The 19582-nt window shown below is 42.2% G+C and overlaps 1 protein-coding gene across 1 annotated transcript in view; it reads left to right on the forward strand.

Moving 5' to 3' along the window:
- TMTC1 (transmembrane O-mannosyltransferase targeting cadherins 1) overlaps positions 1 to 19582 on the forward strand; it is a 144239-nt gene that overhangs the window by 15338 nt on the left and 109319 nt on the right. The window contains exons 4-6 of the mRNA XM_051784660.1: positions 216 to 392; positions 1945 to 2008; positions 2358 to 2542. Coding sequence (XP_051640620.1) covers positions 216 to 392; positions 1945 to 2008; positions 2358 to 2542 — 426 coding nt within the window. The remainder of the gene's footprint in view (positions 1 to 215; positions 393 to 1944; positions 2009 to 2357; positions 2543 to 19582) is intronic.

The raw sequence follows: 19582 nt of genomic DNA on the forward strand, positions 1-19582 counted from the left end.
AAGAATTCGAGCAGCTCCGTTATTTGTGTTTTACTTTCCTGTTCTGTGTCTAAACCTTTCTTCACTCATCAGCAAACAGTGTAGATTGTTCATGTCTTAACATGTTCATGTCAGCATCTCAGGAAATTAAGGAAGTGTCTCAGTATTTGTGTGAATGTAGTAAACATGAAAATAACAGAGAAGTTGAGATAGTTTATGTCAATTCTATTTTTCAGGAGTGTGGATCAGCTTTATGTTGGGGAACATTTCCCTCCCACTGCCTCCCCATTCTTTTTGCTGCTTAGTTTATTCCTTGGGACGTGTGCAATGCTGGTGAAAGAAACTGGAGTCACTGTGTTTGGTGTGTGCTTGGTTTATGACTTCTTTTCCCTCTCCTACAATGGACTCAAACTGTAAGTAACCTGTTGTGCTCACTATGCTTTTCAAGTGTTTCCACCTGTGAGTCCAAAGTATATATTATTATATATAGCACTGGGGAAGATGGACTTGCCCTGCTGAATTAAATGGCACACATCTGACAAATTTGGAGGCACCAAGGTTTCATTCTGTGGGTTTTTTGGGTTTTTTTTGAGGGGGAGGATGTTTGTTTTCTCTTTTTGTTTGTTGCTCTCTTGTGTCCTGAATAACTTCTGCTGGATAAATAGACCAGATGTGAAGAACTGATCCCTAAAATGCTCTGGCAAGACTAACATTTATTTTTTCTGTGGGAGTTCTGACTGAAGCATCAACATTTTTAGATATCTCTGGCTTAACTCCTTTCATTAGCAATGCCTGCTTGACTGTTCAATCACAGTGTCATGGGTTTAGAAATATCGTATGATGATTAGTAGTAAAATCAGGTTTGATTTTTTTTCTGTCCTTGCAGAACAGAAGAAGGGGGAAGATATCCATCCAGTTCTGGAATGATTGGAATAATTAGCAGCTCTCAGCAGTTGCTAGAGAAAAATTAAAAACTTTGAAGTTTATACCCCTCACCCACTCAGTGTCACAAATAACTATGCTATTCGCTATCTCCATTAAAAGTCAGAAGTCCTTTGTTTTATAGACACTGAGTTTTTTATCTGTTTCTCTGCCAAAACATCTCTGGTGCAGATCTGTCAATGGGTGAATGTAAGAGTTTACTGCCACTGAGAATGGGAGGTCTTGTTCCTGCTATAAATTCTTGTGTTCCCACCGGTGCTGCCCCGTCAGCTCTGGAACCTGCACGCCCCTGTGTGTGCTCGTGTATCTGGGTTATAAAAAACCCAGGACACCATAAAAAAGGATACTGAAATCATGTTTTCTGCCACAGTGAATTGAATCAGCTCCTAGAGGTGTTTGGGGAATGCCAGAGTTGGCACAATGCGAGAGCAGCAAATGTAGAGAGGAGAAGGACTCTGCTCTTTCAGGACCATCTGGCTTCCCTCCCATTTCAACCCTTTCTCTGGATCCTAACAGGGTATAGACCATGTTTTAGGCTCCCATACTCTCCCTCTGGCCCTTCTAGTAGCAATAGCAATCAGAGGGCAGGTATGATGGATCAGCAAAGGATTTCTCCTCTTTTGACTGCATAAGTAATTCATAATGGCGGGCAAGTAGCCAGGGAGATTTCTGGGGACTGACAGCCAGCACGCTTGTTAACACTTGCATTTACAGTCTGACAGGCGTGTTCCAGGAGCTGCCTGGGTAAAGGGAACACAACTGTTAATTAATTGGTGGAAAATCTGTGCCTTCCCCCTTCCCTCAGTCTCCCCCTTCCAACAGGTTCACATTCCAGTGCCCTCTTCAAGTTATTTCTTTGCTTTAATGGCATCCAATTGCCCAGATGTGGCACTTACATAGCTTGTAGGAATGAAGTTCTGTAGTCCAGATGTGCTACATTTTCATATCTGCTCTGGTTCTGTGTATTGTGCACTCATTTGTTGTTTGTGCTGCTCAGGACATCTTTCCTGCATTTGACTTTAGGGGACAGCAGAAAACAGCCTTCTGTGTGCTGCTCAAACTCAGCCCCTGCTCCTTCCTCCAACCTGTACAGATTTGTTTTCTGTTTAAAAGAGGTGGAACATCAATTATTTTCTGAAGCAAAAAATTAGGAAGGGCATCATATTCTTCCTCACAGTGCTTCCCATCTTACCAGAGGTTCAGAGAACAGCTTGATACAGAAGTGCTCATCTTCTGTTGCTGTTAAGTCTCTTCCTCTGGATCCAGTTTGGAGCTAATAAATCCTGCCCTCCCAGCATGCAAAGTCTTTGTCTTTTGGATTAAATAAAATGTCACCTCTTGTAGTTAGATATCTTGTTGTGCTGATTTCATAATGTTCAACCTTTTGATAAGTAAAAGTGGGAAAAGGAAAATCCTTAAATCCTTTTCTTTCCCAGAGACCTGCCCGGCAGCCCGTGGCTTCTCCCTCTGCCCCGCTGCAGGTCCCCCTGGCCAGCCGGGAGAACGGGAAGCATCGCTTTGCTCACCGGGGCACCTGGAGCTCCTGCCATCCGGCGTCATCTGAGGAGCAGCGGAGCGGTGGCCTTTCTGTGCCCAGCAGAGCCATGTGGGCCATTCGGAGGTACTGCTGATCCTGCAGCTGATCCTACCTTAAAATGTCAAGTCACTTTGGTTTAGCCGATTTTATCCTGAAATGCGCTGCAATATTTCTTATGCTACCGGGGAAGGAAGAGAGGAGAAGGTAGAAGGAATGTCCAGGAAAGAAAGAGGAGAGTATCCGAGGACTTTCCGTGTCTAGGAACTCTCTGTCCTAATACGGTACTGGCAGGCAATGCTTTTCTTCCCAGCTTCTCCATGGAGAAAGCAAAAACTGTCATGTTGTTTTGAATGTGAAGAGGGAGGAGTATGCACATGTGTACAATAATGCTTGAAGTGAGGTGAGTGCAGTGCAAGTAGCTTATTAAGGGATATTGCTGTGTATCTATATGTATGTTGGTGGATATAATTTCTGCACGTCTACACATACTTGTAGAATGTGTCCATATTTATATATATGTATGAAAGCAGAGGTGATGCTTACTTCTGCTTTATGCCTTAGAATGTGCATGTAACAGTGAGAGCTGGGCTCAGGTAATAACAGAAGGATTTTCCACTGGTCTCGTCCAGCAGTTCTTGGCATCTTCTTTGGGAAGGAAGGACTCCAGGGCCATGCTCTGGCACAAGAATAGCGCTTGATTCCTTTATTCCTGTGAAACGGAGTTAGCAAGAAGCATTTAAAGGGATATGACGCAGCAGCCACCCCATGGATCTGTGCCAGCATGTGAGGTTTTTTTTCCTTTTAGCCTTGACCTTTGTACAATATCTCTGGTAGCCCTTGCCCAGCTTGCCCTTTTTTGCTGACTTTTGGTTCTAGCTATAAAGCACTCACAGTGTGATATAATTTGGAGACCTGTAATAATGTGTTGCCCTGCACTGCCTATTCCTTGGAGAAAGTGTTTTGTTCTTTATATAGATCAGGAATTACCTGCTGCGGTTCTCCCCATGTAGAACTCCTGAAGCCTGGGAAAGGGAATGTTTTATTCCCATGTAACACCCCTTAGTATGCATTTCAGTAGGAGCTGTTTGTTTGTTGTTGGTTTTGTTTGTTTTAATTAATCTGGTTGCTGCATCAGTACTGATGGCATATAGGCGTTACAGGAGATCTGTCACTTCTCAAATCAGAGTCTGTTTCCTCCACCTGTATTTCAGATGTCCAACACACTATAGAGCTTCTGTCCTGCAGATATTTTTCCTGATTGGTGTGACTTGGGCATGGTTGGGTTTTTAGTTTTGTTTTTAACAAGAAAGGCAGTGGGTTTGGTTGTGTTGCCTCTCCCTGTAGGAATCTGTGACACGATAATGGCAAGGAATTAAAGACTTTTTTTAGGATGGGTAAGTGGTAGCTGCTCTGGCACAGAGGCTCTTCTGGATGTTGGGAACAGCTTTAAAGTTGTTTATTTCTTCTGCTATATCCACAAATGAGTAGCAAAATTTGAAAGTGTGAGTGACCCTGGTGCCTTCTGATGTTCCAGACCAGAGTGGGCTGTCTAGAAGTCTCATTTAACGTCTTGTCTCTGAAGTTTAAGACCTGGTGGGAAGGAGTAACCTGAGCACAATGCTGAAGTTGTGATCCCTCCGCATTTCTCTCAGTGATTTTGTTCTCTTTGATACTTATATTTGTCTCTGTTTTCCCTGGTGTATACTATGATAGAATTGTTTAGGTTGGAAAAGACCTCTAGAATTATCGAGTCCAACTGTTACCCCAGTTATTGCCAGGACAAACCTTAAACCATGTCCCCAAGTACCACCTCTACACATCTTTTAAGCACCTCCAACGATGGTGACTCCACTGCTTCATTGGGCAGCCTGTTGACAACCCTTTCAGAGAAGAATTTTTTCCTAATATGCAATTTAAAACTTCCCTGGCACAACTTGAGGCCATTTCTTCTTGTCCTATTGCTTGTTAGTTGGGAGAATAGACTGACACCTACAATGGAGGGGCGTATCAATTCAAAACCATCTCCTGTCTTACTTCATCTTCTTGTTCCTTGCTTCTTTTACTCCTGTTTCTTCCTTTCTTCCTGCTGCTCCTTTCTCCCATCCTTTGCTTTGTACTTTGTACTCCTCTGCCCCAGCTTTTGGGAAGGTCCCTTTCTCACACCAAGGGGAAAGCCTCTGGTTTTCCAGCCTCTTCAGGAGAGGCCGCAGAAGTTGTGTTGGAGAGACTGCGCATGTGGGATGGCTTCAGAGAGAACTCATCCACGCTGCCAGTTGGCATTTGCTTTTCGGCAGCTGCCTCTTCAAGTGTTGTGAAGGGTGTCTGCACATGGCAAATCAAGCTTGGCATGTACATAGCTGCTTTCTTTTTAAAAAGGGGCTCTCATGGTGTAAGCTGCTCAGCTTCTTTTCTCAAGTGACTGACTGTGTACAACACACTTGCAACGACTTGTTGTGTGATGCTTTGTTGTGGAATGCCCAAAGTAGAGCTGGCTTGGTCCCAGTGGCTGAGAGGGAAGCCTGCTGCCACATGTGTGTGAGAGTGGTGCTTGAGAGCCCTGTGAGAAAGCCTCATTGGGTTAATGGATACGACTTTGGAAGAAACTTCGCTAAAACACTGTTGGCAACCACTGGTTTTTCCCTTGCTCTGAATTCCTGCTTCCTCTGAAGGCAGAGTAATGCTGGCTAACTTCTTGCTGTATGGAATGACAGCCTCGTAGAGCCTAGGCAATTTGACCAGTGCCTGCTTGTCTAATGTCAGTGTTCACTGGTCACTGACAAATAAGTGTGCTGCTACAGCATTTGTAATTTCAAGTGATCTCAATTCTCACCACATGGACAGTGCTTGTGGTAGTGTGGAACAGTAAGGTTAAGTGTATTGCAGCTCACTGTCCACTATCTGTGGATCACTAAGCTATCATATGACTGTGGTCTTCTTACTGAACTCTTTTCTGAGTCCTCGCAGGACAGATTAAAATAGTTGAAATACTTTCTGTACACAGTCTTTCTTCAGTGCTCTTGGCATATTATATGATAAGAAGTAGGAAGCACCCTTGCTGTAGATGAAAAAAGAAGAAAAAAAATGAAGTCACTCTCAAGTCTGTAAGATTAATGACACAATTTTTCCTTGTAATTCACATTTCTCTGACTTGTGTAGGTCTTTTTCCATGGCAAAAGGGAGGGAGGGAAAGTTTTAAATATTTCAAAAGCTCCAAAGCTGGAGGGCAGGTTTGGCACAGTGAATTAGCTTCAGGTACCTTATTTAATACACCAGATTACTAATTGTAAGGTCTTAATTAGAATAAAATAGTAGTGCACTGATTAATCTATACTTTTAAGTACTTATAAAGTGATCAATTTGGTTGCTATTTAATAATAATTTATTGTACACCTTCTTACTAGAGCTAACTGAAAAATGCAGGAAGATGTAATGGAGGAGTTAAGGGAATCAGTCTAATTAACTGTAACTGGAGCTGGTTATGTAAATTCTTGGTGCAGAGAGGTTTTTGTTTTTTATTGTCACTTGCTCTTATCTTCAGCTATCCAGTGAATATGTGGGTTGCAGTCCTGGCTGCCTTGGGGAGTAAGGAATGAGTTAATCTGGATGAAATTGTAGGTTTTATCCCCAGAATTTATTGCAATTTTGGGGAATGCTGGCATGTGCTACTGAAACGAGGTAACTAGAATCTCTTTTGGGTTTGATCAACCTCCATGGGTTTTAAAATCTGAAAGAAGGTTGTGGCCATATGTGCCCTCCCATATGACAGAAATGGAGAAGGGCGGATGAGAACTTCCACATCAGGCTTGTACTTCTGTTTGGGATAAGGCCTCAGTGCTTTCACTGTGATGGTGCAATGTAAATATATGGGCCCTGTCAAAAAGCAGTATCAATACCAACACCTCATTGCTCACCACAGCAATACTCTGTCAGATCCATGATCACATTTGATAAGGATTATATATATATGCATAAAAAACAAGCTGTCACAGTGCCCTGTGGGAGTTGTGTCCATTGTTATTGTCACATTCTCTTTTTCATGATTTGTTGAACTCACTGAAAACGGAGATCTATTTTTTGACCTTTTCAGGTTTTTTAGTTAGTTGTAGTCCTGTCATGTCATATGTGCCTCACACTCAGCATTGCTAAATGCTGTCCAACCTATGAACACCCTCGTAGCACCTAATCACTCTGAGTGTTTTGAGCTTTGCAAATGAGCCTGTGGTGGGCTCACAGTCTAAGCTTCTTGAAAAACAAGACTTCACAATAGCTTGCATACTTTTGAAACTGAAATACGTTTCTCTTTGGTGTCCTATAAGCTCGTTTTTGTTGCATCTGCTTGCTGTTGGTGACTTAGCTGAAGAGACTCTTCCCTTGGACAATAGACTGTTTTTTAATGTTTTCTATGTATATGAACTGTTGCATTAGTTTTTTAAGGGTTACTTTTATGTATTTATTTTACTTGAAATTTTTTTGCTAGGTTACAGAAGAAGCAAGTGTACTTGGAGCTGTGCCCAACAGTATCACTTTAAATCTCTGTGTGTGTGCAAAAGAGAGTGAGGGAGCTCACTGCTCATTAGCTCTGTGGGATCCAGGCTCAAGACCCCATTGATCCAAAATTCAATGAAATCCTTAAGGCTATAGCAGGAATAAATATTATCTGATCACTAAACCAGCAGCTAAACAACTGAACTGTTGTTTCCTTTTACAGTAGCAAGGGAAGAACAATATAAATGCTGTACAGAACGTGGTGCATTCCAGGGATGGCTGTGCTGGCCCGAGGATTGATAGACTATGAGGGAAAATATGTTGAGGTCATAATGTATCTTCCCTGAGTCCCTGCACAGCGTGCGTGGTCAGTGTTTGAGCTGAAACAGATGCTGTTCTTCGGGATGAAGGAAGAGCAAAGGGAGAGGGGCGGGAAAGCACTGGCACACGACATGTGACTACATAACAGTTCCCTGGTGCTGACTTGGCTTTTCCTCGCTGGGTGCTTCTATTTCCAAGTCTTTTGCAGCAATGTGATAATTCATTTCTGCTTTAACATGAAGTTGCTGTTCAAAAAGCAGAAGCCTCAGCTGCATTTCTAATGCTTTCCCTTGCCACACAGTGTAGTGCTACATCCTAGATTTGTAACTGATATGGGCAGAGTAGTGTGACCAGTTTCCCAGATGTGGGATTTCATGTGTGCTAACTTTACTTTTTCTTGAATTTGTTAGTGGGTGTTTTATAGGAAGGTGTGGCTGAGGATATGAAGCTGCCTGGGTTATAGAAGTGCAAGGAAGACACTTTATGTTAAATGTGGTACAACTTGTTTAAACTTTGGTAAATTGTTCATAGTTGCACTTACATGCTCTGGAAGTCAGTGGCGGTCGTGTTCATATGCAAAGCACAGCAGTAAAAAGCATTGTGTGCCTCTGAGTAAACAATAAGGTAACTATTGTTTTATACATTTGCTCCTGACCAAAAGAAAAGCCTGGATGCTTGTCACTGGCCTGAAAAGTCTGTGCTGTGCAAGAGCAAAATAGCAAGGAAGTGATAAAAGGCTTTGCAAACACAACAGCAATAGCTGGTGGAGAAATTCCAGGACAGTGTGGGATTCAGCCTGTGCTGAAAAAGGTTTGGGACCCTAGCAGTCAAAATGATTTTCTTCTCTAGGAAAGCAAAATGCCTAATCTGGAACATTAAGCAGTGGAGTCATCCAGGGCTTTTCCCTTCCTCTTTTCTTGGTGGTCTCCTGAGGATTGTGAGGTTTCGAAAATAAAGGATCAAGCTTCTAGTCCGTGATGCTCTGTGCAAAAGGAGAGAAAAGGAAGTGCTGAATTGTCACTGGCCTGGACTGATTTATTTTCCTTTTTTTTTAATTGATATTTAAAACTGAACTGAGAATAGGACAACACAAACGAGTCTGAGCAATAGCTCTATCTACTGCTGTGTCCATGTCCTGTCTTGTTTAGGAAATGTTGAATGAATCTTTCTGAATTCCATGAACTTGCCTGCAGTCAGTGATGATACTTATTGTCATGCACAGATGACACTTGAGGCCACCAGAAGGCTCTGCTAAAGTCTAGAAACATGTGAGAGGTGGGTGCCCCTGTGCTTACAGCCTTGCATTCAGCCAAGGATTTACACGCTCTGGCCTGCAATTGTCGTCCAGAGAACCCTTGTGTAATCTTGGGAAAATAATTACATTTCTCTGCTCCCATGGTGTGTGCTGGAAGATGAGGTGCAGTAATACATGCTCCTTTCCCACTTCCATTTGTGTGATATGGTTGTTGTTTTAAGACTTCTCCCCCCCCTCCAAAAAAAAAGAAAAAAAGGGAAACAAAGCCAAGGACTATCTCTTATGCATACTTGTGGCATTATGTGTCTTAATCTTTGAAATCTGCAAGTGCAGTTTCAGTGCAAGTAACTGAACTCATTGCTGGCTGACTAAAGTTTACTTAAAAACAGCACTGCTTTGGTATGGTGATGACTAACATCATGTTGCATGCACACACAAAAAGAAATGTTTAGACCTCATTATGCTGCACCAGGTAAGAAAGACCTGATTTAATTTTGGCCTCCTTGTGGGTGAATATTGTGATAGTCGTTAATTGCACTATCACATAGCAAATTTTTTGCTGCATGTTCCCTGCTTGATTCATTGCCCAGAATGGATGGTGCTCACTTAATGAGTAACCATTCAGTATTTTGTTTCTTCCTTGTCCAAAGCATGGCCTCATGCCCTATTTACTTCGAGTTATTCAAGTTCTGCTCTTGATACAGATTTACAGCTTCTAGATAATTTCTCTGTATACAGACTACTGAGTGCTGGTATTTCCTTGCAGTTTGTTGCTTCAGTCTGTAATCTTTTAAAGTACTTTTGGCATAGTTTCTGGATGTGTAACTTCCTTACTATTCAGAACAAGTAAAGTGAATAGCCAGAAATTTTGTAGTCGGGTATTAACAGTTGGGTTGAAACCTTTGGATCTATCTCATCAACATCTGCCACTTGAGCAAGTAGACTAGCTGGTGGCAGCAGTAGATTGTGCTCTGTAGTGGTCAGTATTAAGAGATGAGGGACCTTTTCCTTTAGATATTTCCTCGCAGAGGAACATCATGTCCTCTTATGTTCCCTTCCAGTCTTGGAGAGGAACGAACCCCAGCATTGCAGTTTCTTCTGGCAGCCCCTTCCTCTCTCCCCAGTTTGTTGTCCTGCCTCATCTATTCCAGCCAGCCCTCATCTCTTCCCTTGCTTGCTTCTCCTTACTCATTTAATTGCTTCCAATCTTTGCTCCTCAGGTTTTGCCTTTTGGATCTTGCTGCTTTCCTCAAAAGCTACTGTGATAAAATCTGACTCCCAAGGTCGCTCCCATACTCCTGGCCCATAAGTCCTTGCCCAGCCAATTCAAGGGCCCCAACCTATGCCTTTGTACTGCCTGTTGCATCATTTATGTGCTCCCCAGAACTCCCATTTCTCCAGTTCAGTCTTCTGCTTGTAGGAGCTTTGTCCATCGAGGGAATGAGATCCCTCTGGGCTTTTCCAACTATCACCACTTGCTGTCTGTGCTTGTCTCCTCCTCCCCCCTCCTGCATGAGTTTCTGCTCCTTGGGCTGCCCAGTTTTTTTGACCTCATTTCTCCAGCTTTGGGGTTTGGCTCTCCTCTGCCCTATAGCTAACTCAGGAGTTTTCCCTGTGCTTGCTACTTGAGTTTGAGGAGGACAGAGCTTGAAGAGCCAGGCAGAAATGAGGAACCTGCTCTGCTCTGGAGCTTGAGGTGGTGTGGAGCCACAGTTGCTCTCATTCTTCTTTGAGGATGGAAAAACAGGCACTTGTACAAGGACTTGTTTGCACAGAAGAGGCTTGGTTTTAAATTTGACACCTTTTATTGGATCTGTATTTCATCCATTGTTCTGGATAGGGTTGGGGGGTTTTTTTGTCTTGCAGTACAGAAAAACACCTCTCTCCCTCTTTTTAAATCCTTCTGAGAAGGAAGTGGAAAGTAAATAATATCCCCCAGACAGTGACAGTACCAAGAGAGCCTATTTTTGGTAAACAACAAATATACTGAAGTAGTTTGGCTTCATGTAGATTGAATGTCAGAAAAAAGGGACACGACTGAATCTGATGTTATTTTTCTTAGCTGTTGATGTCCCAACATGTTTTAATTTTTTTTGTTGCTTTTTTGGGGGAGGGTTTTTTAGGGAAGATTTTTTAATCTTTTAAAAATCTTTTAGACTTTCATTTAGTTTGTGAAAATCCATTTTTGTGAATTCATGAGTGGAAACTGTGCCTGGGACAGAACCATGCTGCGCAGAACAGAATCGGGAGGAAAAGTTAGCGACTGGTTTTGGTTTTTTTTTTTTTTTGTTCCTGCATCTTCTGGAAGATGCTGATGGCTTAGTCATTCGTGTGCAGAGGGAAAGGGGGTCTTTTTCTCTCATTAGCGGGAGTTGCGGTTTAAGCCCTGAAGTCGCAGTCACTTCATTGTATGTCGGCCTCTTCTGTTCCCTGTGCTGCTAATTGGAAATCCCCAATTTGTAGGTGCAGTCTGTGTGTCCCAGAGCTGACTCACAGGAGTCTCTGTTCATTCCCTTTACTTCACAGGACTGCCTTTCTATTCACAGTTCATGGCAGTCTCATTAAACCAGCGTTTGAAATAGCAGTGTGCCCGTGTTCATTGGCTTTCTCTGAGAGCTCTGTAAACCAGTGTCAAGGAATTAACAGCAGCTGAGAAACAAGAAAAAACCCTAATGGCTTGCCAGGTCATTTTCCTTGCAGTAAATCTAGGTTAGTTTGACACAGAATTTCAGTCACCCAGGAAATAAAAAAAAAAACCAACAACCACAACACCTGAAGATAGATGATACCCATATTGTTGCAGGTATTTCCCTGGATAGCTAATCTATTTGAACAATTTCTCTCTTACACTTTTACTCCCAGGCACATTTTTGGACATCTACTGGAAACTTTGAGGCTGTTCTCAGGAGTGAAGGAGTCAGCTGTAACTGCCTACCTCATTAATGACTGATGCTTTCCAAGCTGATCCATGTCTCCTCTGTGAACCTGGCAATCACAGCATGTATTAAGTGAAGGACAGCAGGCTCTCAGGACTAAGTTATGTGGCTTTAGGTGTTCAAAGGCTGATAAAAGCAATTATTTGCTCAAAACCATGCGGATACTAATCTCATCAAATGAGACTTCAGGTAGATGGCTTCAGTTCTGTGATGAGTGTTACTTTGATTTTTTTTTTTTAATGTGGAGTAGCTGTTGAGATTTAATATTTGGTTAAAAAAGACCAAATCTACTAGCATGTTTAATGTTTCTCCCATCCTCCCTGTATGCTTTCCAAGATGAACAGATTCTTCTCTGACTAGAAACTTAATCTTCAACTTAATCTAAAGAAGAGTAGTAAATCCTCTTTCACATTTCTAATGCAGTTATCCCAATATTCTTTTCCAACTAGTGCATTAGAAACCTTAATCCTCTACTTGGCTTGGAAATGCTGGAACACACGTTTCTCTCCTGACTGAAGATCTTTGAAGTGCAGATTTTCTGTTTCTATTCTTTTAAGCAATTTCCAGAATGTGAATATCCAGGAAACTGCAGCGCAGAAGGGACTCTTGTAAATGCATTCCACATTCCCAAACATCCGTGCTGAAACTCAGATACTGTCCAAAGTAAGCCGTGAAAGACAAGGTTTGTGCTTGGGCTGTTGGAATGCTGCTGTTCAGTGTTTGCTTTCCAGGTCTGATAGGTCTCACAGCATCTGGTGATACTCTGCTTTGCCTTTTGAATTCTCATGACCTGCCACAACTGGTCACGGAGTGACTTCAATGATAATCTTCCACTGAAATATGTTGTGGTTGTTTTTTTTATTTATTTTTAACCTCCTTTCTTAAAGTTTGGTTTGGTTGTCTTAAGAAAGTATCATTCTTTTGCTGTGTGGATAATGCAGTTGATCCCTCTGTTTAAAGCTTTGCTTGGCAGCATGTTTGCTGTAGCTCCTCTGTTCAGGCTGGGGGCTGAAAGTCTGTTCAAATCTCTCCTTTTGTGATCTGTGAAATCCCTTAGTTTTGCAAATGAACTCTAGAGTAAGGAAATATTAAATGTAAAATTAGTACTTTGAAACTAACTATGATTGCACTTTGGCTGTAGTAGTACAAAAAGCATGGAATAAAATACAGTTTCATTTAATCTATGAAAGATGCCAACAAACCCTCTGGGTGTTCATTTTAGCAGAGAAAAATTAGCAGGAAAAACTCGAGAAGAAAGTTTTCCATGGGTGCAAGGACTTCATTGATGGTTCAAAACGAAATTCAGGGAAAGAGTAGTTATCAGTTAGGGGTGGGAGAGGGAACATTACTGTTATTTCCCTGCCATAAAGTGCAATTTTATCTAATCACACAAAACAATTACACATACTGTTCTTACAAGACCATGTTAGGAATTCCTGTAGAAGACAAAGCTGCTGTAATATGATGGTCTTGGTTCTCTTGGAATATTTTGACATGAGTTAATTTAATTGCATTTGCTGTAATCTCTGCCTAATCTCGTGGCAGCAGCTTGTATCACTGCTGCAGTCCCTGTGAGTTGTCTGTAAATGTTTGAAGCAGAGATGTTTCTTTTGTGTTCTGGTAGTAAGCTCAATTCATTTGTTGTTGTTGTTTTCCCTCTTCTCCCCTGTTCTCTACACTGTTCATTATGTCACACATTTATTTCAGCAGATGAATTTCTTAGTCTACAAATGTTTTTGGTACACTTTCTAAAATTTTCATTTTAGAAAGCTGTCGCCTGGTCTGTGATCTAAATGGCTGCTAATGCTGATCTTTCTAATCAATCTCTTATGATCAGCATTCCTTTGCTGATCTTGGCTGACATACTGTAGATTCACTATGATGACCCTGCTTATGATCCTGAATGGTATCTCCATCATGGAATTACTCAGTGTGGAAAACCAAATTCCTTCATTCATTCCTGGTATAAGCTTTTGGAAATGATGGATAGCTTTCCACCCAGAAAGCATTTGTTCATGCATTTAGTCTAGTGCTATGCATTAATATAAATAGAGGAATTTTTGCATGATATTTCTTTGGGGAAACAAACCCGAAGAACTCCTTTTACTTTCAATTAGGACTTGTCCATTAAACTCATATCAGTATATTTAACATAATAGAAGAACATTGTGGGAACACCATATCAAACCATTGGTCCATCTAGCTCTGGTATCAGTTTTCTGGCTGTGGTCATTACTAGATGCTTACAGAGAAGAAAAGAATGGGAACAGGGCCAGTACAGGGTTATCTCTCCTCACTGTGCCTGCTGAACGTGTGCCAGTCAGTGATTTAGAGTCTGTGGATCTCAGTGCTGTATCTAGAGCACTGTGTTTAAGACTCTCCATGGACCTGTCCTCTGTGGAGTTGCCTAATTTCCTTTTTAGAACCCTTCTCTCCTCCGACTTTGAGGGCATCTCGTCGCAATGAGTTCTGTGATTTTAATTACATACCTTATGAAGGAATCTTTTTGTTTCCTTGAAAACTGATAATTTCATTGGGAGCCCTTTGACTTTGTGTGATAAGAAGTAGAAAGTAATTTCTCTGGTTCACTTCCCCAAGCCCTTCATAATTTTATAGTATTTCTGTGTGTACTCCCTTTCCAAGGTGGAGAACCCTGTTCTCTTGACTGTCTCCTCACGCAAACACCATTCCACGTGTCTGATGAGCCTTATTACCCTTTCGTGTACCTCTTCGATCTCTGTTGGATCCTCTGGGAATTGGGCAGAGGAAGGGGAGGTCTCAGAATAACATGCAGTACTCCAGATGCTGGGACTTGAGTTTTTATTCAGAGTATTATTGCTTGTTGTTTCTGTTATAAATGTGCTATTCAAAAGTTACATTTTTTCGGTGCTGATTTATGGCATCACACTTTTTTTTTCCTTTATTGTTTATTATTTTGCTCTGACTGCAGTATGTTTAGGTAATATGTACAGTAAAAATTTGAATGGAAAATCTGAGTATGTTTTATTACTGTGTTTTGAATTCTGTGTACTGGCTTTGGCTGAGGAGCATCCTCCAACTGCCTGGCCTGTTCCCCATTAGAGGGGAAAGGCTGGAGCAAGATGCTGAACTAAGCTAAGATGGGCCTGGATAATTCTGGGGCCAGAGATGACACCATTGAAATCTGTAGCTGCTGTATCTGGGGCTCAGTTACCTAGATATGGGTTTACAATATATCCTCCCCAGAGTCCTCTTCATTGCTTTTCCTTGGCTTCAGCAGTTTTCTTTTCTCCCCTGCAGTGTAGTTACAGTGCAGGGGAGCTGCAGCTGCTATCTTAGCTGCCTGGGAACGAGGGTGTGCATGTCACAGAATGGGTAAGGCTGGAAGGGACCAGTGGTCAGTCACCTGCCCAGTAATGAAGTTCTTCCTCCTGTTCAGCTGAAACTTCCTTTGCATCAGTTTCTGCCTGTTGCCTCTTGTCCTATTACTCAGCAGCACCAAGAAGAGTATGGCTCCATCCTCTTGACAACCTCCCTTCAGATACTAACAGACATTGATATTCCCTCTCAGTCTTCTCTTCTTGAGGCTGAACAGGCCCAACTCAGTCTTTCCTCATAAGAGAGATGCTCCAGCCCCCTCATCATCTTTGTTGCCCTCCACTGGACCCATTCCAGGAGCTTCATGTCTCTCCTGTACTGGGGAGCCCAGAACTGGACAGAGCACTCCAGATGTGGCCTCACCAGGGCTGAGTAGAGGGGCAGGATCACCTCTTGTCTATGCTCTGTCAGTTATAGAAGCGTTCCCTCTATAAACCAAGGGGCAGAAAGTCTGAGCATTTACCCAAATTCACAGACATAAAATCTGACATAAAGTAATCCATGACACAATCCAGGATTTCCCAAGTCTTAAGCAGATCTACCTCAACAAAAGTCTTCCTTCCAATAAATTGACAATTTCTTTCCTAAAATTTTCTGAAAGGATAGAGCCCCCCCTATCCTCCTCCGCTTTCCTAAAGCTGAAAGCTTCAGCATTTGGATTTTTTTGAGTATGAAGCTCCAGACAGTGCGAATCATGATAGCTGCTGTCCCAGGGCTTTCATGTCACTATTTGTTGCATTATTTACTTTGATCTGATTTGGCCCCTTGACTCCATCAAAAGCGCCTTTCAATGCGAATTAATTAAGAGAACTGTATTTTCTTCTTTCAATTGCCTTTAAAAGAGAAATGCTCCCAGATGGCATTAGGGAAAGAGGGAGGTGGTTTTTTTTCTCTGCGTAAGCCTTGCTTTTGTCATGGACCAAAGGCTTTCTCTGCCCACCCTTACACTTTGGGAGTCTGTTTTTATGGATTGAAGGTGCTTTTTCCCAGGAGTTTGGAAATGCCAGAACTGAATGAGACCCCCCCAGTGGCATCCCAGCCCAAATCAGCAGCTTTCACATAACAAAGATGACTTTAATATTGCAGCAGAACACTCAGTTAATTATGAGGTGTGAATAAGGAATATGTTTCACAGTGCCTTGGCAATTTTCTGAGTTCACTGATCCGTAAACAAGATTATTCCCTAATAGTCCTCCATCTCTGCCATTATTACACAAGGATGTTCAACTTTAAATTAAATTAAAAATTATCATCATTAAAGTTTGTTGAGCCATGGCTAATCTTTTGAAAATGTTTCCAGGATTAACTATTTTAAATTTGCTTGGTTATTTGCAAAAGAGAGAATTTTTTGTCGTTCTTGCTGTGCCATTTTTATAAAAACCAAGCTGTAGCAACCCTCAGCTGGGAAATGTGAATTAGACCCGTTTTTCTTCCTTACTTTTCAAAGTCCCCGACACTTCAGGCAGCTGATGTTTTGGGGAGAAGCTGCTTCAAGGTACATGGTAGTTTTTTTATAGTCCTTTGAGCTGCTGCTAACCCAAGAGCAAGGAACTAAATTTGATTCCCGACTGCCAGCTGTCCAGCCTGGCTGTGTCACTGGCCCTCAGCCAGTTTGTATGGGGTGGAAGTGGCACAGGCTATTGGCACAGAACTGTCATGCATTTGCGATCTCTCGGGGTTGTGCAGAGCCACAACTCCTTGAAGACATTTTTACCATTACTCGAGTGTCATTGTAGATTTTTAAGGTCAAGAGGGACCATTTGTGGTCATCTAATTTGAGCTGGAGCGTGGTGCGAGAGACAGAGCTTTGTCTAAGAATTACCGTATGAAGCCTGCGTTTCTCTGTGAGCTGTGTCGCACATCTGTCAGCAACCCTGACTTTAAAGACTTGACGTGATGGTATATGTGAAATATCCTAAGGTGGATGGTTGCAGCGGTTAAAAATGTGCCTATTTCTAGTCTGATTTATCTAATTTCAGCTTCCAAGCGCTGCATCTCATTATGTCTTTTTCCAGTAGATTAAACAGGGCTCTCCTTGCTGAAAGTTGTGCAGTCTCTGATCGTTGTTTTATCGTCCTTCCAGGCCGACTGAAAGGCTGGGCTTCCTCAGGGTATGTCTACTCAGCAGTTGCTGTTGTGATGCAGTTTATGTATTTGGATCTGAACAATCTCAGATTAGATAGTTGGGTCCTGCTAATGATATGTCTGCACTGGCATGGAGATCAGAGTGGGTGAAGCAAGCTTTCTAAGCGTTTGCCAAGCTTTGTTTGTTTTTTTTTTTTTCATTTTTCCCACTGGATGTCATGCTAAACTGCTTCAAAACAGTAAAATACAGTCAAGTTTTGCAGCACAAAATTGACATATTGCAAAAGCCAGTACTTTGCTGAGTAAAAACAAGTAGATTAGAGTAAAATTAGTGTATCTTTGATAGTAAACCCCTACGGAGCAAGAACAAGGTCTTCCCATGTGTTTGTTGTGTTTCTAGCACAACAGAGTTTCAATCTTAATTGGAAAATTAGTCATATGAGGAGGTGCACTTGATAGTGCATCTGCACACACAGATGACATTTGGATGGTGTGTGCTCCCGATCTTACGAGCATTGCCACGCATCAGCGAACGCAAGTGCTCGGAGTCTGGAGTTGACATTTTGTCTGGAAAGGCTGTGAGCGAACACGTGGTCTTTGAAATGCTGCACTGAGCCCCCGTTCACAGTGGTGAAGTTGGGGAAAAGAAAATGGAGAAAATTTGGAACGATCGTCATTTTTAACTCAAAATTTTTTCTCACAATGTGGTTCCTAGGAGTTTTTATATTGAATTTAGTTGTAGAAGCAAGAAAATATATAGCTTGATATCTTTATTTCACACTCAATATGTTTTATCATCAGGAAGTATAATTTCAGTGGGGGAAAATGCCTTCTGCTGAGTTGCTGGCAGCCTTACCTAGAATGCGTAGGAAGCTGTCAGGAAAGCAGGGATGTCAGGTGTTGACCTATGCCGGTGATGCTTCATTTGTGAGATTCAGTTAGATTAAAGCTCAAAGTAATATGATTAATTTGGCTTCAGGTTCAGTGTTATAAGAATGCATAAGACGAAACATCAGCATTGTGCCTTTATACCAGCTGAGACCATGACCCAGCTGGCAGACTACTCTGTGGGTACCATTATCTTTTACATAACAAGTTTCATATTCTCATATTTGATTTTTTTAAGCATCTGTCATTACTTCTCCAGAAACCCCTTGCAAATTAAAGGTGCATCTTGCATAACTGAAGAGCAATTATTGTTCCATTACCAAGTAATGAAGTGCACACTTGTACGGAAAGAATGATGACTCCAAATTTGATAAAGTCCAGTAAGATTGCCAGTATAATTTCTGGAAGTGTTTTCTACCTTCAAAGCTTATGTTTTAGTAGGTGGCAGATCTTATGTTCTTTAAAAATCTATTAAGGAAGAAAACAGATGAAAAAGGGAGCTGTTTCCATATCAAAATCAAGGCAGATGTTTTGACAAAAGACGTCTCCCTGCCATGGCCCAGAGTTTGGGGTTACTGACATTGATTTAGTGTAGAGGTTCAGTGTGTTATTTGGCCCCTGGTAATTCTGTCAGGACATGAAGGAGGCTTCAGGGGAAGCAGGAGTCTTGGGAATTCAGTATGGTGTGGTCATCCCCCCAGTTACATTTGAAGAAGACTTTAGTTTTCATAGAATCATTGAGGTTGGAAAGGACCTCTAAGATCATGGAGGCCAACAGCACCACTCTGTTTGCCATTACACCATATCCCCAAGTGCTATAGCTACATGTCTTTCAAACTCTTCCAGGGTTGGTGGTTCTACCACTTCCCTGGGCAGCCCATTCCAATGCCTGACCACACTTTTAGTGAAGAATTTTTTCCTACTATCCAATCTAAACCTCCTCTGTTGAAACTTTATGCCATTTCCTCTTGACCTGTGGTTTGTTACCTGAGAGAAGACATCAACCCCCAGTTCACTACAACCTCCTTTCAGCGCTGCAGGGGGTTGTTGTGGCTCGAGTGCAGGACCTGCCACTTTGACTTGCTGACCCTCATACCATTGACTTTGGCCAATCAATCCAACCTGTCCAGATCACTCTGCAGGGCCTTCCTGCCCTGCATCACATCAACACTCCCACCCAACTTGGTGTCGTTTGCAAACTCACTGAGGGTGCACTTGATCCCCTTGTCCAGATTGTGAATAAAAGATATTAAACAGGACTGGCCCGAACACTGAGCCCTGGGGAACATCACGGGTGACAGGCCACCAGTTGGATGGATCTTCTTTCCCCACTGCTCTCTGGGCTTGGCCATCCAGACAGTTTTTAGCCAGCAAATAGTGCACCTGTTCAAGCCGTGAGCAGCCATCTTCTCCAGAGGAATGCTCCAGGGAGACGGTATCAAAGGATTTGCTAAAGCCTTTTCAACTGGATAACATTGCAGGGCTCTTGAGCGAGTCCAGATGGTGCTTCCAGGGCCTGCTTTTGAGATGTGGCATTCCCAGCGCAATCACTTACAGCGGTAATGCTCTCTGCCAATTAGGAATTGTCTTCTTTTGGGCTCCCCAAACATTGAGGTACTTAAGCAGGAAATTATTTTGAATGTCTAGTCCTCATGTTTAATGCTTTTTTCAGTAGAGCTTAGTGTGATGATCACGATCTGCTAATCCCTCTAGCAGAGCCCTCCTGTAAGTGGGACACATAATCACAGTGATTACTGGGTCATTGCCGCCGAACAGCTGGTGTCGATCGCTGTAGTT

This window comes from Manacus candei, unplaced genomic scaffold, assembly GCF_025592945.1.
Source record: "Manacus candei isolate 608988 ecotype Guabito, Panama unplaced genomic scaffold, ASM2559294v1 h1tg000018l, whole genome shotgun sequence".
Lineage (NCBI taxonomy): Eukaryota > Metazoa > Chordata > Aves > Passeriformes > Pipridae > Manacus > Manacus candei.